This window comes from Cherax quadricarinatus, unplaced genomic scaffold (genome assembly GCF_038502225.1).
Source record: "Cherax quadricarinatus isolate ZL_2023a unplaced genomic scaffold, ASM3850222v1 Contig3953, whole genome shotgun sequence".
NCBI lineage: Eukaryota > Metazoa > Arthropoda > Malacostraca > Decapoda > Parastacidae > Cherax > Cherax quadricarinatus.
The window spans coordinates 16,427-37,211 of record NW_027198979.1 but is presented as its reverse complement, the minus strand read 5'-3'; the positions used below and the strand labels follow the sequence as shown (position 1 = coordinate 37,211).

At 36.9% G+C, this 20,785-nt stretch overlaps 1 protein-coding gene across 1 annotated transcript in view; it reads left to right on the top strand.

The window, feature by feature from the left end:
* Positions 1-6: 6 nt before the first annotated feature.
* The window catches only part of LOC138852098 (uncharacterized), a 36,381-nt gene continuing 15,602 nt past the window's right edge, over positions 7-20,785 (top strand). Inside the window, 2 exon segments of the mRNA XM_070081746.1 lie at positions 7-1,891; positions 1,893-2,495. Of these exon segments, the coding sequence (XP_069937847.1) occupies positions 87-1,891; positions 1,893-2,495 (2,408 nt within the window). The 5' untranslated portion in view covers positions 7-86.

Here is a 20,785-nt window from a genome sequence, read left to right as displayed (position 1 = left end):
GTAGACTTGTCAAGGCTGTTAAGATCTGTGCCAGAAATGTCTTGTATAAGACATTTGTCTGGGGAACCCCAGACAAACCTGCCAGTATGACGCTGCATCATTACTTAAAACAAATAAATGCTCCAGTAACATCAAAAACCTTTGATAAAACACAAAAAGAGATGATTAAGAAGAGTCCAGATGGATCAGAGTTTGATGTATCACTGTTGTATCTCAGCATCAAACTCGCCTGTAAGGATGTAGCTCCATTTAGTGATCAGAAATGGACCACTGAAGGTAATATAATGGAGTATTACATTACTGCAATAAAGAACATGAGGAACAATGTTCTTCATGGTCCACTTGCAGTTACTGATGAAAAGTATTATGAAAATATAAGAGAATTACGGGAGTTGTTAACTGGTTGTCTTAAGACATCAGGAGAGAAGTATGGGAGAGACCAGGATGAAGTCAACCAGGAGGTCAAACACATGAAGGATGACCTGGATAAAATCACGACTGAGATTCTTGTAGCGGATGACATACTGATGTATTGTAGTGATGAGGCGAAGCGTTATATGATTAATGACAGTCGTGTCAAACTTAAGGAGATCTTCCAGAGAATCAGCTACGTCAACCCGGTGTCTTTTATCACTAGTGACTTGAAACTTAAAGTTGACAAAATATTTGTAGATATTGAGGTCAAACATGGACAACGTGGAGGTAAAGGTCAACATATAAGTTATCAACAACTTCTTAAACTTGCTCAGACTACAGCAGTAACAACTTCTACAAGAAGTGCCTCACAACAACAAGGTACATCTACTCCCCCACATATAATACTGGTTGAAGGTGTGGCTGGCAGTGGCAAGACTACTCTAGTGACGTTAGTAATAGATGAATGGACTCAGGAAGGTCAAGGTAATATTAGTGACTTAGATAATTACGAGCTTCTACTGTGGGTACAGTGCCGGGACCCAACAATGACCTGCTACCAGCAACTCCTGGACAGACTGATGCCAGAAGTTGCTATAAAATTCAAGGATATTCTTCCGAAACTGATGAAGCTTTGCAAGATCTTAATTATAATTGACGGCCTTGATGAAGACAATGAAAGTTCTAGAAGACTTGTCCAGAGTCTATTGCAAGAATTTAAGTACTGTTCTAATATTGCTTTTCTGTTCACTTCACGACCAGAAAAAGTTGATAACTTTAAGAGAACAATCCCTGCAGAGTATACTGTGCAACATGCAACACTACATGGTATATCTAGGACAAATGTGGAACAATTTGTGCGTCTGAACCACCAGGAAATAACCAAACAAACAGGGAATAACAGAAATACTGATGAACTAGTAACAAAGATGAGAAAGTTACAAGGACTTCAAGAACACTTAAGACTACCAATGAACTTGATTCTCATGATATATATCTGGGACCAAGACCCTGACCAGTTAAACTTAACATCTGTCACTCACACGCAGCTATATTATAATATTCATCAACTGTGTAAACACAAGTTAATACACAGACTGACCAACCTTCAAGGTACAAAGAATATGGATGACAGGAAACTAAAGGTTAACATTAACAATGTTTTGATAACAATATACAAGACAGCGCTAGAAAGTCTTTCACGTGATCAGATAAACCTTGAGGAAGAAACTGTAGATAAACTGATATCTACCTGTGATAAACTGTGTTTACCTTATAAAGAAGTGTTGTCAGCGTTCCTTTGTTTAAGACCAACATGGACGACGCTGGGCATCAAGGAGCAGTACTCAGCTCCTCACAAGGGTATACAAGACTACTTCGCTGCTCTCTATATTGTATTCTACACCTACACCTGCCTCAGCTACACCTGCCACACCTGCCAGAGTCAGGGGAGTGTTAGAAGACAGCATCAGGTCAGGTGTGGTAGACATGAACAAGTACCAGAATGTTGTGATACATGTGGCTGGGCTGTTGCACCTGGTACTGGATCAGGTACCTGAGACAGCTGCACAGGAAGTGGTTCATCTCCTACAAGAGTCTGGTATGAGAGACGACCAGTGGCTCGACCTCCTTGACAACACTAACATGTCTCCAGTAATTGTCAAACAAATATGTCGTTTCTTCAATAATAAAGAAATAATTTACGTAGATGATGAGCGAGTAAGAAGCTACGCTGCTCTCCTGCCACACCTCAGCTGCTGCGAGGTGGAGATTGATATCGATGGTGACCCAGGTGACCTGCCTCACCTGCCTCACCTGCCTCACCTGTCTCACCTGCCTCACCTGCCTCACCTGCCTCACCTGTCTCACCTGCCTCACCTGCCTCACCTGCCTCACCTGTCTCACCTGCCTCACCTGCCTCACCTGCCTCACCTGCCTCACCTGCCTCACCTGTCTTACCTGCCTCACCTGCTGGCTGCCCTCACCCACCACCACTGTACACGCCTGCAACTGTGGCACCACTACCTTCATGCTGACACTAACAACACTTCAGACAACATTCTACAACTTCTACAATATCGGTAAGTTATTATTGTTAATAATGTTAATGTTCATGATAACATTATCTTAACATTATTGTTAATGTTAATAACGTTACTATACATATATGATAAAATGATCTTTATCCTAACATTATTCTAAATGTTAAAAACGTTACTGCATATTATAACATTAACGTTGTTTTAACATTATGGGTGTTAACATTGTTGTTTCTGGTGTTAACAGTGTTGATGGTATTAACACATTGTTGGCGTTAACATTCTTGCGGATGTTAATATTGTTGCGAATGTTAATATTGTTCAAATGTTAACATTGTTGGTTTTAAAATTGTTATTGGTGTAACAAAGTTGATGTTAACATCGTTGTTGGTGTTAACATTGTAGTTGGTGCTAACATCATTGTTGGTGTTAACATTGTTGTTGGTGTTAACATTGTTGTTGGTGTTACGATTGTTGTTCGTCTTAACATTGTTGGTGTTAACGTTGTTGTTGGTGTTAACATCGTTGTTGGTGTCAACATCGTTGTTGGTGTTAACATTGTTGGTGTTAACATTGTTGTTGGTGTTAATATCGTTGTTGGTGTTGACATTGTTGGTGTTAACATTGTTGCTGGTCCTAACATTGTTGTTGGTGTTAACATCGTTGTTGGTGTTAACACTTTTGTTAGTGTTACATTTTTGTTGGTGTTAACATTGTTGTTAGTGTTAACATTGCTGTTAGTGTTAACATTATTGTTGGTGTTAACATTGTTGTTGGTGTTAATATCGTTGTTGGTGTTGACATTGTTGGTGTTAACATTGTTGCTGTTCCTAACATTGTTGTTGGTGTTAACATCGTTGTTGGTGTTAACACTTTTGTTAGTGTTACATTTTTGTTGGTGTTAACATTGTTGTTAGTGTTAACATTGCTGTTAGTGTTAATATTATTGTTGGTGTTAACATTGTTGTGTTAACATTGTTGTTGGTGTTAACATTGTTCTTAGTGTTAACATTGTTGTTAGTGTTAATATTGTTGTTGGTGTTAACATTGTTCTTGTTCTTAACATTGTTGTTGGCGTTAACATTATTGTTAGTGTTAACGTTGTTGTTAGCGTTAACACTGTTGTTGTTAACATTGTTGTTAGTGTTAACATTGTTGTTGGTGCTGACATTGTTGTTAGTGTTAACATTGTCGTTAGTGTTAACATTGTTCTTAGTGTTATCATTGTTGTTGGTGTTAACATTGTTGCTGGTGTTAACATTGTTGTTAGTGTTAACATTGTTGTTGGTGTTAACCTTGTTGTAGATGTTAACATAGTTGTTGGTGTTAACATTGTTGTTAGTGTTAACATTGTTGTTGGTTTTAACATTGCTGTTGGTGTTAACATTGTTGTTGGTGTTAACATTGTTGTTAGTGTTAACATTGTTGGTTTTAACATTGTTGTTGGTGTTAACATTGTTGTTGGAGTTAACATTGTTGTTGGTGTTAACATTGTTGTTAGTGTTAACATTGGTGTCAATGTTAAAATTGTTGTTAGTGTTAGCATTGTTGTTAGTGTTAGCATTGTTGTTAGTGTTAACAATGTTGATGTTAACATTGTTGTTGGTGTTAACATTGTTGTTAGTGTTAACATCGTTGATGGTGGTAACATTGTTGTTGGTGTTAACATTGTTGTTAGTGTTAACATTGTTATTAATGTTAACATTGTTGTTAGTGTTAACATTGTTGGTGCTAACATTGTTTTTGGTGTTAACATTGTTGGTGTTAACGTTGTTGTTAGTGTTAACATTGTTGATGTTAACATTGCTCTTGGCGTTAACATTGTTGTTGGTGTTAACATTGTTGGTGTTAAAATTGTTGTTCGTGTTAACATTGCTGGCGTTAACGTTGTTGTTAGTGTTAACATTGTTGGTGTTAACATTGTTGTTGGTGTTAACATTGTTGTTGGTGTTAAAATTGTTGGTGTTAACATTGTTGTTAGTGTTAACATTGTTGGCGTTAACATTGTTGGTTTTAAAATTGTTGTTGGTGTAACAAAGTTGTTGGTGTTAACATCGTTGTTGGTGTTAACATCGTTGTTGGTGTTAACATTGTAGTTGGTGCTAACATCATTGTTGGTGTTAACATTGTTGTTGGTGTTAACATTGTTGTTTGTTTTAACATTGTTGGTGTTAACGTTGTTGTTGGTGTCAACATCGTTGTTGGTGTTACCATTGTTAGTGTTAACATTGTTGTTGGTGTTTATATCGTTGTTGGTGTTAACATTGTTGGTGTTAACATTGTTGCTGGTCCTAACATTGTTGCTGGTGTTAACATCGTTGTTGGTGTCAACACTGTTGTTAGTGTGACATTTTTGTTGGTGTTAACATTGTTGTTATTGTTAACATTGCTGCTAGTGTTAACATTTTTGTTGGTGTTAACATTGTAGTTAGTGTTAGCATTGTTGTTAGCGTTAATATTGTTGTTGGTGTTGACATCGTTGTTGGTGTTAACAATGTCGTTAGTGTTACATTTTTGTTGGTGCTAACATCGTTGTTAGTGTTAACATTGCTGTTAGTGTTAACATTATCGTTGGTGTTAGCATTGTTGTTAGTGTCAACGTTATTGTTATTGGTAACGTTGTTGTTGTTGTTAACATTGTTGTTAATGTTAACATTGTTGTTGGTGTTGACATTGTTGTTAGTGTTAACATTGTTGTTGGTGTTAACATTGTTGTTAGTGTTAACATTGTTGTTGGTGTTAACATTGTTATTGTTAACATTGTTATTGGTGTTAACATTATTGTTAGTGTTAACGTTGTTGTTAGTGTTAACATTGTTGTTGTTAACATTGTTGTTAGTGTTAACATTGTTGTTGGTGCTGACATTGTTGTTAGTGTTAACATTGTTGGTAGTGTTAACATTGTTTTTAGTTTTAACATTTTTGTTGGTATTAACCTTGTTGTTATTGTTACCATTACTGTTAGTGTTAACATTGTTGTTGGTGTTAGCATTATTGTTAGTGTCAACGTTGTTGTTAGTGTTAACATTGTAGTTGTTGTTAACATTGTTGTTAGTGTTAACATTGTTGTTGGCGCTGACATTGTTGTTAGTGTTAACATTGTTCTTAGTGTTACCATTGCTGTTGGTGTTAACATTGTTGCTGGTGTTAACATTGTTGTTAGTGTTAACATTGTTGCTGGTGTTAACATTCTTGCTGATGTTAACATTGTTGTTATTGTTAACATTGTTGTTGGTGTTAACATTGTTATTAGTGTTAACATTGTTATTGGTGTTAACATTGTTGTTGGTGTTAACATTGTTGTTGGTGTTAACATTGTTGTTAGTGTTAACATTGTTTGTGTTAACATCGTTGTTAGTGTTAACATCGTTGTTGGTGTTAACAATGTCGTTAGTGTTACATTTTTGTTGGTGCTAACATCGTTGTTAGTGTTAACATTGCTGTTAGTGTTAACATTATCGTTGGTGTTAACATTGTTGCTAGTGTTAACATTGTTGTTGGTGTTAGCATTGTTGTTAGTGTTAACGTTGTTGTTATTGTTAACGTTGTTGTTGTTGTTAACATTGTTGTTAATGTTAACATTGTTGTTGGTGTTGACATTGTTGTTAGTGTTAACATTGTTGTTAGTGTTAACATTGTTGTTAGTGTTAACATTGTTGTTGGTGTTAACATTGTTATTGTTAACATTGTTATTGGTGTTAACATTATTGTTAGTGTTAACGTTGTTGTTGGTGCTGACATTGTTGTTAGTGTTAACATTGTTGGTAGTGTTAACATTGTTTTTAGTTTTAACATTTTTGTTGGTATTAACATTGTTGTTATTGTTACCATTACTGTTAGTGTTAACATTGTTGTTGGTGTTAGCATTATTGTTAGTGTCAACGTTGTTGTTAGTGTTAACATTGTTGTTGTTGTTAACATTGTTGTTAGTGTTAACATTGTTGTTGGCGCTGACATTGTTGTTAGTGTTAACATTGTTCTTAGTGTTACCATTGCTGTTGGTGTTAACATTGTTGCTGGTGTTAACATTGTTGTTAGTGTTAACATTGTTGCTGGTGTTAACATTCTTGCTGATGTTAACATTGTTGTTGTTAACATTGTTGTTGGTGTTAACATTGTTATTAGTGTTAACATTGTTATTGGTGTTAACATTGTTGTTGGTGTTAACATTGTTGTTGGTGTTAACATTGTTGTTAGTGTTAACATTGTTTGTGTTAACATTGTTGTTAGTGTTAACATCGTTGTTGGTTTTAACATTGTTGTTGGTGTTAACATAGTTGTTGGTGTTAACATTGTTGTTGGTGTTAACATTGTTATTAGTGTTAACATTGTTATTGGTGTTAACATTGTTGTTGGTGTTAATATTGTTGTTGGTGTTAACATTGCTGTTAGTGTTAACATTGTTGTTAGTGTTAACATTGTTGTTAGTGTTAACATTGTTGTTAGTGTTAACATTGTGTTAACATTGTTGTTAGTGTTAAAATCGTTGTTGGTTTTAACATTGTTGTTGGTGTTAACATTGCTGTTTGAGTTAATATTGTTGTTGGTGTTAACATTGTTGTTAGTGTTAACATTGCTGGTGCCAACATTGTTGTTGGTGTTAACATTGTTGTTGGTGTTAACATTGTTGTTGGTGTTAACATTGTTGTTGGTGTTAACATTGTTGTTGGTGTTAACATTCTTGTTAGTTTTAACATTGGTGTTAGTGTTAACATTGTTGATGTTAACATTGCTGTTGGTGTTAACATTGTTGTTAGTGTTAACATCGTTGATGGTGTTAACATTGTTGTTGGTGTTAACATTGTTGTTAGTGTTAACATTGTTGTTAGTGTTAACATTGTTGTTAGTGCTAATATTGTTGGTGTTAACATTGTTGTTGGTGTTACCATTGTTGGTGTTAACGTTGTTGTTAGTGTTAACATTGTTGATGTTAATATCGTTGTTGGTGTTAACACTGTTGTTGCTGTTAACATTGTTATTGGTGTTAACATTGTTGGTGTTAACATTGTTGGTGTTAACATTGATGGTGTTAACGTTGTTGTTAGTGTTAGCATTGTTGGTGTTAACATTGTTTTTGGTGTTAACATTGTTGTTGGTGTTAACATTGTTGGTGTTAACATTGTTGCTAGTGTTAACATTGTTGGTGTTAACATCGTTGGTTTTAAAACTGTTGCTGGTGTAACAAAGTTGTTGGTGTTAACAGTGTTGCTGTTGTTAACATCGTTGTGTCAACATTGTTGTTGGTGTTAACATTGTTGTGGTTGTTAACATCGTTGTTGTGTTAATACTGTTGTTGGTGTAACAAGGTTGTTGATGTTAACATCGTTGTTGGTGTTAACATTGTAGTTGGTGCTAACATCATTTTTGGTGTTAACATTGTTGTTGGTGTTAACATTGTTGTTGGTGTTACCATTGTTGTTCGTCTTAACATTGCTGGTGCTAACGTTATTGTTGGTGTTAATATCGTTGTTGGTGTCAACATCGTTGTTGTTGTTAACATTGTTGGTGTTAACATTGTTGTTGGTGTTAATATCGTTGTTGGTGTTAAGATTGTTGGTGTTAATATTGTTGCTGGTCCTAACATTGTTGTTGGTGTTAACATCGTTGTTGGTGTTAACACTGTTGTTAGTGTTACATTTTTGTTGGTGTTAACATTGTTGTTAGTGTTAACATTGCTGTTAGTGTTAACATTATTGTTGGTGTTAACATTGTTGTTGGTGTTAACATCGTTGTTGGTGTTACCACTGTTGTTAGTGTTACATTTTTGTTGGTGTTAACATTGTTGATAGAGTTAAAACTTGTTAGTGTTATATTTTTGTAGGTGTTAACATTGTTGTTAGTGTTAACATTGTTGTTAGTGTTAGCATTGTTGTTAGCGTTAACATTGTTGTTGGTGTTAACATCGTTGTTGGTGTTAACATTGTTGATAGTGTTAACACTGTTGTTAGTGTTACATTTTTGTTGGTGTTAACATTGTTGATAGTGTTAACATTGCTCTTAGTGTTAACATTATTGTTGGTGTTAACTTTGTTGTTAGCGTTAACATTGTTGTTGATGTTAACATTGTTGGTGTTAACACTGTTATTGCTGTTAACATTGTTGTTGGTGTTAATATTATTGTTAGAGTTAACGTTGTTGTTAGTGTTAACATTGTTGTTGTTGTTAACATTGTTGATAGTGTTAACATTGTTGTTGGTGCTGACACTGTTGTTAGTGTTAACATTGTTCTTATTGTTACCATTGTTGTTGGTGTTAACATTGTTGCTGGTGTTAACCTTGTTGTTACTGTTAACATTGTTGTTGGTGTTAACATTGTTGTTGGTTTTAACATAGCTGTTGGAGTAAACATTTTTGTTAGTTTAACATTCTTGTTGGTGTTAACATTGTTATTAGTATTAACATTGTTATTGGTGTTAACATTGTTTGTGTTAACATTGTTGTTAGTGTTAACATTGTTGTTAGTGTTAACATTGTTGTTAGTGTTAACATTGTATGTGTTTACATTGTTGTTAGTGTTAACATTATTGTTGGTTTTAACATTGTTTTTGGTGTTAACATTGTTGTTAGTGTTAACATTGTTGGTGTTAAAATTGTTGTTGGTGTTAACATTGTTGTTGGTGTTAACATTGTTGTTGGTGTAAACATTGTTGTTGGTGTTAACATTGTTGTTAGTGTTAACATTGTTGTTAGTGTTAAAATTGTTGTTAGTGTTATCATTGTTTTTAGTGTTAACATTGTTGATAGTGTTAACATTGTTGATGTTAACATTGTTGTTGGTGTTAACATTGTTGTTAGTGTTAACATCGTTGATGATAACATTTTTGTTGGTGTTAACTCTTGTTCTTAGTGTTAACATTGTTGTTAGTGTTAACATTGTTGTTAGTGTTAACATTGTTGTTAGTGTTAACATTGCTGTTAGTGTTAACATTATTGTTGGTGTTAACATTGTTGTTGGTGTTAACATCGTTGTTGGTGTTACCACTGTTGTTAGTGTTACATTTTTGTTGGTGTTAACATTGTTGATAGAGTTAAAACTTGTTAGTGTTATATTTTTGTTGGTGTTAACATTGTTGTTAGTGTTAACATTGTTGTTAGTGTTAGCATTGTTGTTAGCGTTAACATTGTTGTTGGTGTTAACATCGTTGTTGGTGTTAACATTGTTGATAGTGTTAACACTGTTGTTAGTGTTTAATTTTTGTTGGTGTTAACATTGTTGATAGTGTTAACATTGCTCTTAGTGTTAACATTATTGTTGGTGTTAACTTTGTTGTTAGCGTTAACATTGTTGTTGATGTTAACATTGTTGGTGTTAACACTGTTATTGCTGTTAACATTGTTGTTGGTGTTAATATTATTGTTAGAGTTAACGTTGTTGTTAGTGTTAACATTGTTGTTGTTGTTAACATTGTTGATAGTGTTAACAATGTTGTTGGTGCTGACACTGTTGTTAGTGTTAACATTGTTCTTATTGTTACCATTGTTGTTGGTGTTAACATTGTTGCTGGTGTTAACCTTGTTGTTAGTGTTAACATTGTTGTTGGTGTTAACATTGTTGTTGGTTTTAACATAGCTGTTGGAGTAAACATTTTTGTTAGTTTAACATTGTTGTTGGTGTTAACATTGTTATTAGTATTAACATTGTTATTAGTATTAACATTGTTATTGGTGTTAACATTGTTGTTGGTGTTAACATTGTTGTTTGTATTAACATTGTTGTTAGTGTTAACATTGTTGTTAGTGTTAACATTGTCGTTAGTGTTAACATTGTTTGTGTTAACATTGTTGTTAGTGTTAACATTGTTGTTAGTGTTAACATTGTTGTTAGTGTTAACATTGTTGTTAGTGTTAACATTGTATGTGTTTACATTGTTGTTAGTGTTAACATTGTTGTTGGTTTTAACATTGTTTTTGGTGTTAACATTGTTGTTAGTGTTAACATTGTTGGTGTTAAAATTGTTGTTGGTGTTAACATTGTTGTTGGTGTTAACATTGTTGTTGGTGTAAACATTGTTGTTGGTGTTAACATTGTTGTTAGTGTTAACATTGTTGTTAGTGTTAAAATTGTTGTTAGTGTTATCATTGTTTTTAGTGTTAACATTGTTGATAGTGTTAACATTGTTGATGTTAACATTGTTGTTGGTGTTAACATTGTTGTTAGTGTTAACATCGTTGATGATAACATTTTTGTTGGTGTTAACTCTTGTTCTTAGTGTTAACATTGTTGTTAGTGTTAACATTGTTGTTAGTGTTAACATTGTTGTTAGTGTTAACATTGTTGGTGTTAGCATTGATGTTGGTGTTAACGTTGTTGGTGTTAACATTGCTGTTAGTGTTAACATTGTTGATGTTAACTGTGAGGGAAAAGTTCAATAGATAAGAGTAGCAATATAGTAACAATAGTTTCACTGCCGGCTACTAGTTAAGGTAGGGTAAGTCAAGCTCCCGTTTTTCCCGCCTTTCTTCCCCCTCCCGGAAAGTGATAGTTTGACTGCCGGCTGCTTGTTAAGGTAGGGTCAGTCTAGCTCCCGCTATCCCTTCCCCTCCCTCTTCCCCCCTCCCCAAAAGGTAACGTGTGGGGCTCTGGTCAAACAGTAAATCACTCGACTCACAGCTCCCAACACTACTGTAAGTACATGCCTGCCTTGTATTCTAGTGGATTTATTGGTTGAAAGCGTCACTTTTGACCAATAATAAACTTAGTCCTTTCAGTCTTGCTGTAGGTTGACTGTTGTAATAATCACCACGTCTTTTGAGTATTGTACTTGCCATGGGGAGTGATTATTTAAGCAGTGGGTAACCTGTCTATCTTTTCAGCTTGGATGACAGTGAGGGTCACCTGTCAATCAACGAGAAGAACAGGAGACGGACTAACGTCCTGGAGACGTCCCATTTTGGATCTAATTACCTGTGCACCTGTATGAAATTGCAGGACGTAACCCTACAGCATTGCAGCGGTAAAGAACCTGCCTTCCTGTCATCGGGATATTATACTCGAGGCCCTATCTACTGTGAAGAACTAGCCAGTGGGTCGTAACCAACACTTGCGACCCCCCCCACTCCCCCATCATCAGCAACGGCTACGATTTCAACAACAGTTTCACCAACACCAGACACCCCTATATATATATTAGCGTTGAATTAAGTTATCATTTATATTTCTCATTTTTCATTTTCTTTAATGTAGGATTAATATTTCATATTTAAGTGTTTTATATTTTAAATTTCTATTTAATAAAGTGTTTATGTTTGTCTGTTATTATTTGTTTTTCTATTCATTACTTTTCCTGAGGAGGAGCCAGCCTTAGTAATACTTACTGAAGTTGTTACAGGGCTGAGTAAGCCTTCGCAAGTGGCAACCTTGCCAGGATAAACTCTACTGAATCAAGATTCGACTCCATCTCGAATCTACCATTGGAACTTCAACGCCGCATACCACAGACGGTTACCACCAGCCATGAGTAATCATTCTCTATGGTAGGACTACAGTACAGGTATTTAAAAGATTTGGTGATTGTTATAGTCTCAATTTATTGTAAGTGAAGTCAGGCAGGATATAATATTTAATTCTGCCACCTTTTGGAGCTTGAAACACTTTGGAGGATTAGACTCTAGGAACCCGAGATTTTCCAGTGACAATTTGTTTCATTGAGCTCTTTATTATAATAAGGGAACTGTCATAGGACACTCTTGATTTGTTGGTGAGAAGATTGGATAGTCAAGGGACCCCATTCGACTTACTGTTTGCTCAGAGCCGGCATAGAACCCTTTGTTTTCGTTAATACATATTGTTTAATTGAAGCAGGGATCGAGCCCTCTGGTTTATTTACAGTTTGAGCGGAGCAGGAATTGAACCCTCCGTTTTCTTTAATACCCGTTTCATTTCCCCTGATAGTTTAAGTTATTCTTGCAAGCATGGATGAATACCAGTTTTGGATGAATGCTGGAAGTAAGTTAGGAATAACAGGGAAAAATTTAGAATCTTTCATTAGTGCTAAGATCCAGGAAAGACTTGAAAGAGAGAGAATTGAGAGAGAAGAAAGACAGAAAGGGAAAGAGAAGAAGAAAAGGAGAGAGAGAGAATCGAAAGAGAAGAGAAAAAGGAGAGAGAGAGAATTGAGAGAGAAATTCAAGAAAGACAGAAAGAGAGAGAGAAGACAAAAAAGAGCGTGATAGACTTGATCATGAGGAGAGAGCAAGAGTACATGAGGAACAAGCTAAGATACGTGAGGAACAGGTTAAACTAAGAGAACTTGAGGAAAGAGCAAAGGATGGAGAAGTTGAGGAAAAAGCTAGAGAACATGAGGAAAAAGCTAGAGAACGTGAAGAAAAAGCTAGAAAACTTGAGTTAATAGAGAGAGAAAAGGATCACGAGCTCGAAAAATCTCGCCTTGAATTAGAGAATAAAAAGTTAACACTTACACAACAACAATTAGAGGAAGGAGTAATGGAACATCGTGCAGTCAGTGCACATATTCCAACACCTAATTTACCTCCGTTCACAGAGGGCGAAGACATAACTTCATACATTATCAGGTTTGAAAATACCGCTACCCTCTGTGAATGGCCTGCTGACACCTGGGCTACCAGGGTAGGAATGTTATTTTCTGGTACAGCCTTAAATATCTAAGCAACTTTGTCGCAGGATATCATATGTAATTATAACCTACTGAAGAAGGCGATCCTTAAAGCATATCAAAAAACCACAAATTCTTACAGGAAAGATTTCAGGTATGCCACCTTACAGCCTGGCCAGAACTTTTGGATAGAGAGTTCAGAAATTGATCACAGTTATGAATCTCTTAGAGACTTCATGGTTGCTGACCAGTTCCTGACAGCTCTTCCCTACCAGATATGAACATTCATCAGAGAACGTAACCTGATTAAGCCTGAGGAAGTTGCTGAGGCTGCTGTCCTGTATGCTGAGGCTCACAATTCCTATAAAGACCTAAAGGGATCAAACCCTAAGGGCAAGGGTTCATCAGACCTTATGAAATCAAAGCCTCTAGTGGAAAGTAAAATGACTTCTTTTATTCCTGTTTGTCATTTGTGTGGTGTTAAGGGACATAAACGTCCAGATTGTCCTAAGAAGGTCCAAAAAGTTGGAAGATGTTTTGAAGACTGTAATGACCAAGCACCCTTCTGTTCAGGAACAGTTAATGGACTTAATGTATCTACCATTTTACGAGACATTGGATGCACATGTATAGTCATTTCTGATAAGCTGTTCCCTAATATTAAAGAAACTCATTCCTCTGCTATACTTTCAGACTACTTGGGCCGTACAGACACTTTTCCTACCATCCGTTGTTACATTAGGTCTAAATGGTTCACAGGTTGGTCTGAAGCCGTACTAGCTCCCATCACTTCTTGCTCCGTTCTAATAGGTAATGTAAAAGGTGCCATTCTTCCTTCTGAGGTTGACCTCTCATCACCAAAGATGGACATAGGTGTTTCAGATCCTCTTCCTGTAGAGTCGGAGAAGCCCCTCGAAAGTTCAGATGAGACAATGTCTTGTGAGATTCATGTGGGATTAAAAACCAGTGATGCTACTCTCGAAAGCGAGGTAGTAGGATCACCGGTTCACTTGTTAGATGAAAGTGAAGATATCACCTCCGATACCATAAATGTCTTGACTAGGGCTCAGACCAAAGTCCAGGCTTCCCCTACTGTCCGTCCTTTGATTTTCCCTGACTTTAAGCCTTTAGACATACCGAAGGACTCCTTTGTCAATTTACAACGTAATTGCCCTTCTCTTCAGAATTGCCATAATGCCGCTAAACAAAATCAAGTTATCCAAAGGAAAAACTTTTCATATAAATTTGAATATATAAAAGGTATCTTGCACAAGTCTGTATTCAAATTAAAGTCAGATGAGACAGACTATTCCATCTTAGTTGTTCCAAGTCAATGCAGAGAGACTGTTCTTAAAATGGCTCATGACCTGCCAGTGGCCGGACATTTCTCGCATCGTAAAACTTTAAATAAAATTAGGGAAACCTATTTTTGGCCTAAAATGTCCTCAGATGTCACTAACTATTGTAGATCGTGTAAAGTTTGCCAACTGTCATCCTCCCGAGGTACCAGGCGAGTACCTATGGTCAAAATGCCTATCTTTACGGTACCGTTTGAAAGAGTAGCTATTGACATCGTTGGTCCTTTATCTCCACTTTCATCTGGGGGACATAGATATATATTAACATTAGTTGATTATGCTTCGAGCTTCCCTGAAGCCGTTCCCTTAAAAACCATAACCACCACAGAGGTGGCTGAAGCCCTTTTGTCCATCTTCTCCAGAGTGGGCATCCCTAGAGAAATTTTGTCTGACCGTGGGACACAATTCACATCTGACTTAATGCAACATCTCTACCAACTTCTGGAAGTGAAGCCTCTCTTCACCACACCCTATCATCCCAGCTGTAATGGGAGGATTGAGCACCAGCATTCGATTCTCAAGTCCATTTTAAGGAAACTTTGCTCCCTTAAACCTAAGGAGTGGCATCGTTACCTACCCTGTGCTTTGTTTGCCATGAGGGAAGTTCCCAGTGACTCTTTGGGGTTTTCACCTTTTGAACTTCTCTATGGTAGACAGGCCAGAGGTCCACTGTCCATCCTTCATGACTTATGGACTAATGAGGAGGTAAATGCTGAGGTTCAATCTTCTTACCAGTTTCTCCTTGACCTTAGATCCAAACTTGAGGAGACCTCTGACCTAGTTTCGAAAAACCTAAGCTTGTCAATGGACCTGTACAAAACCTATTTTGATTCCAAAAGTCAGAGGAGAAGTTTTAAAGTAGGAGATGAAGTTCTGGTACTTTTGCCTATCAAGTCAAATAAATTATTAGTAGCATGGAAAGGTCCATATAAAGTATTAAAAATTTGTGGGAAAGTTGACTACCTCATAGAAGTCAAGGGGAAACCTAAGCTTTATCATATCAACATCCTTAAGAAATATTACCGAAGAAATTCGGTTAACTGCCTTAACAACTTTGACTTAGTTTTTCCACACAAACTTGATAAGACAACTGAAGAATGTAAAGTGTGCGTAATTGACACCTCTAACTTAGACTATGATGAAGAACTACATGACTTGGTGACTCTTGACCACTCGGATGCAACCAACATTAATATTAATGAATCTTTGGATGACCATAAGAGACATGAACTACTTGAATGTGTGAGTAACTTTTCAGACGTCTTTACTGATATTCCAGGTGTTACCTCCACGGTAGTCCATAAGATTGACTTAGTGACGGACAATCCTATCAAACGAAAATTATACCCAGTTCCAGTTCACCTTAGGGATGCATTTGACCGACAGGTAGACAAATTATTAAAACTAAAGATCATTGAACCTTCAGTATCTTCATATTGTTCACCAGTAGTCATGGTTAAGAAGGAGGATAATTCATATAGACTTGCTATTGACTTCAGAGGCCTTAATGCTATAACTCGGTGGGATGCTGAGCCTATGCCCTTAATAGATAGCGATTTACACAAATTTTGTGACTCTTCCTTCTTTTCAGAGATTGATATTGCACAGGCATATCATCCAGTAATGTTAGATCCTTTTTCTAAGCAGTACACTTTTCCTACACACCAGGGACTTATGCAGTATAGAACTATGCCCTTCGGTTTGGTAACTGCCTGTGCTTCCTACGTGAGACTGATGAGAAAGGTCTTGGGTAATATGCCAAATGTTTCAGTTTATTTTGATAACATTTACGTAATGACATCCACGTGGGGCGAACATGTCCAAACATTAACATCAGTTTTGCATAGGTTATGCTCACATGGCCTCACTGCCAAGCCGAAGAAATGCTTCCTTGGGTATAACAAGATTAGATATCTTGGACTGATACTTTCTAATAACACTCTGCAGCCTCTCCCCAGTAAGATCAAAGCTTTATTAGAATTTAAATTCCCCAAAACCAAGAAGCTCATGCGAAACTTTCTTGGTTCTGTAAATTTTTATGCATGGTTTATCCCGAACCTTACTGATCTTACAGGCATCTTATCAGACTTCCTTAAAAAGTCTGTGAAGGAACCTCTTGAACTCTCCGACGTAGCTCGGGAAAAGTTTAATGAGATTAAAAGTATCTTTTCGAAAGACTCTATACTTAAGATTCCAGATATTAATAAAACATTTTGTTTGAGAACTGATGCCTCCAATATTGGCTTAGGTGTGGTGCTACTACAATACCATGATGGTACTCCCTTCCCTGTATGCTTCCAGAGCCGGAAACTCCTTCCCACAGAAACGAGATACTCCACCACAGAAAAGGAATGTTTGGCCATTGTGTGGGGTATCTCCAAACTTAAATTTTATTTGCTGGGAAAAGAATTCATTTTCGAAATGGACCACAAACCTTTCATATACCTAGAAACTTTTAAGGGAACCAACAGTCGCCTCCTGAGGTGGACATTGGCACTCCAGGCTTTTAAGTTCCATATTGTGTATATCAATGGTTCATCTAATTATTTCTCTGACTGGATAAGTCGTGACAGTCAGTAGATTTGTTGCCTTACGCGACTTCCACATGTTAGAACTTTTTCTTCGCCTATTCTTCTTATACTCCTTGACTATAAGTCTTGGTATGGGGGAGTGTGAGGGAAAAGTTCAATAGATAGAAGTAGCGATATAGTAACAATAGTTTCACTGCCGGCTACTAGTTAAGGTAGGGTAAGTCAAGCTCCTGCTATCCCTTCCCCTCCCTCTTCCCCCCCCCAAAAGGTGACGTGTGGGGCTCTGGTCAAACAGTAAATCACTCGACTCACAGCTCCCAACACTACTGTAAGTACATGCCTGCCTTGTATTCTAGTGGATTTATTGGTTGAAAGCATCACTTTTGACCAATAATAAACTTAGTCCTTTCAGTCTTGCTGTAGGTTGACTGTTGTAATAATCACCACGTCTTTTGAGTATTGTACTTGCCATGGAGAGTGATTATTTAAGCAGTGGGTAACCTGTCTATCTTTTCAGCTTGGATGACAGTGAGGGTCACCTGTCAATCAACGAGAAGAACAGGAGACGGACTAACGTCCTGGAGACGTTCCATTTTGGATCTAATTACCTGTGCACCTGTATGAAATTGCAGGACATAACCCCACAGCATTGCAGCGGTAAAGAACCTGCTTTCCTGTCATCGGGATATTATACTCAAGGCCCTATCTACTGTGAAGAACTAGCCAGTGGGTCGTAACCAACACCTGCGACCCCCCCCTCCATCATCAGCAACGGCTACGATTTCAACAACACAGTGTCACCAACACCAGACACCCCTATATATATTAGCGTTGAATTAAGTTATCATTTATATTTTTCATTTTTCATTTTCTTTAATGTAGGATTAATATTTCATATTTAAGTGTTTTATATTTTAAATTTCTATTTAATAAAGTGTTTGTTTGTCTGTTATTATTTCTTTTTCTATTCATTAATTTTCCTGAGGAGGAGCCAGCCTTAGTAATACTTACTGAAGTTGTTACAGGGCTGAGTAAGCCTTCACATTAACATTGTTGTTGGTGTTAACATTGTTGGTGTTCACATTGGTTTTGGTGTTCACATTGGTTTTGGTGTTAACATTGTTGGTGTTAACATTGTTGGTGTTAACATTGTTGGTGTTAACATTGTTGTTAGTGTTAACATTGTTGGTGTTAACATTGTTGTTGGTGTTAACATTGATGTTAGTGTTAACATTGTTGGTGATAACGATGTTGCTGGTGTTAATATTGTTAGTGTTAACATTATTGTTAGTGTTAACATTGTTGTTTGTGTTAAAATTGCTTGTGTTAACATTGTTGTTGGTGGTAAACATTTTTGTCCATGTTAACATTGCCGTTCTTGTTAACACTGTTGTTGGTGTTTACATTGTTGGTGTTAACATTGTTGCTCATGTTTACATTCTTGTTGGTGTTAACATTGCTCTTGGTGATAAAATTGTTGTTGGTGTTAACATTGTTAGTGTTAACATTATTGGTGGTGTTAACATTGTTGCTGGTGTTAACATTGTTGTATGTGTTGAAATTTTTGTTTGTGTTAAAATTGATGTTGTTTTAAAGATTGTTGGTGTTAACATTGCTGTTCGTGCTAACATTCTAGGTTTTAACATTGTGCTTACAGTGTTGTTGGTGTTAACATTGTTGGTGTTAATATTGTTTATGTTAATATTGCTCTTGGTGTTAAGATTGTTTTTGTTGTTAACGTCGTTGTTGGTGTTGCCATTGTTGTTGGTGTTAAAATTGATCTTGGTGTTAACATTGTTGATGGCGTTAATATCGTTGTTTGTGTTAAAAATGTTGTTTGTGTTAACATTGTTGTTGGTGTTAACATTGATCTTGGTGTTAACATTGTTGATGGCGTTAATATCGTTGTTTGTGTTAACATTGTTGTTGTTGTTGTGAACATTGTGTTGGTGTTAATATCGTTGTTGGAGTTAACATTGATGGTGTTAACATCGTTGCTGGAGTTAACATTGTTGATGGTGTTAATATCGTTTTGGTGTTAACATCGTTGTTGGAGTTAACACTGTTGATGGTGTTAATATCGTTGTTGGTGTTAACATCGTTGTTGGAGTTAACACTGTTGATGGTGTTAATATCGTTGTTGGTGTTAACATCGCTGTTGGAGTTAACACTGTTGATGGTGTTAATATCGTTGTTGGTGTTAACATCGTTGTTGGAGTTAACACTGTTGATGGTGTTAGTATCGTTCTTGGTGTTAACATCGTTGTTGGAGTTAACACTCTTGATGGTGTTAATATCGTTGTTGGAGTTAACACTGTTCATGGTGTTAATATCGTTGTTGGTGTTAGAGACAGCGAGAGGTCTATGGGTAATCCCTTTCTTGTATTATGGGAGGCAGTTGAGCAGTCTTGGTCCCCTGACACTTATTGTGTTGTCTCTCAGTGTACATTACTGCTGTCTTGTGCTGCACAGTCTTGTGCTGAACAGTCTTTTGCTGCACAGTCTTCTGCTGCACAGTCTTCTGCTGCACAGTCTTCTGCTGCACAGTCTTGTGCTGCACAGTCTTGTGCTACACAGTCTTCTGCTGCACAGTCTTCTGCTGCACAGTCTTGTGCTGCACAGTCTTGTGCTGCACAGTCTTGTGCTGCACAGTCTTGTGCTGCACAGTCTTCTGCTGCACAGACTTGTGCTGCACAGTCTTGTGTTGCAGTCTTGTGCTGCACACTCTTGTGCTGCACAGTCTTCTGCTGCACAGTCTTGTGCTGCACAGTCTTCTGCTGCACAGTCTTGTGCTGCACATTCTTTTGCAGCACAGTCTTGTGCTGCACAGTCTTCTGCTGCACAGTCTTCTGCTGCACAGTCTTCTGCTGCACAGTATTGTGCTGCACAGTCTTGTGCTGCACAGTCTTCTGCTGCACAGTCTTCTGCTGCACAGTCTTGTGCTGCACAGTCTTCTGCTGCACAGTCTTTGCTGCACAGTCTTCTGCTGCACAGTCTTGTGCTGCACAGTCTTCTGCTGCACAGTCTTGTGCTGCACAGTCTTGTGCTGCACAGTCTTCTGCTGCACAGTCTTCTGCTGCACAGTCTTCTGCTGCACAGTCTTGTGCTGCACAGTCTTCTGCTGCACAGTCTTCTTCTACACAGTCGTCTTCTGCTGCACAGTCTTCTGCTGCATAGTCTTCTGCTGCACAGTCTTCTGCTGCACAGTGTTCTGCTGCACAGTCTTTTGCTGCACAATCTTGTGCTGCACAGTCTTTTGCTGCACAGTCTTCTGCTGCACAGTCTTCTGCTGCACAGTCTTCTGCTGCACAGTCTTGTGCTGCACAGTCTTGTGCTGCACAATACCTCTAGGATCTTCCAGGTGTAAGTTATGATGTAACTTTCTGTGTTGAAGCTGAGTCTTGTATATTATACCCATGTAAGATCACTTATATTATACCCATGTAAGATCACTTATATTATACCCATGTAAGATCACTTTTATTATACCCATGTAAGATCACTTATATTATACCCATGTAAGATCACTTATATTATACCCATGTAAGATCACTTTTATTATACCCATGTAAGATCACTTATATTATACCCATGTAAGATCACTTATATTATACCCATGTTAGATCACTTATATTATACCCATGTAAGATCACTTATATTATACCCATGTAAGATCACTTATATTATACCCATGTAAGATCACTTATATTATACCCATGTAAGATCACTTATATTATACCCATGTAAGATCACTTATATTATACCCATGTAAGATCACTTATATTATACCCATGTAAGATCACTTTTATTATACCCATGTAAGATCACTTATATTATACACATGTAAGATCACTTATATTATACCCATG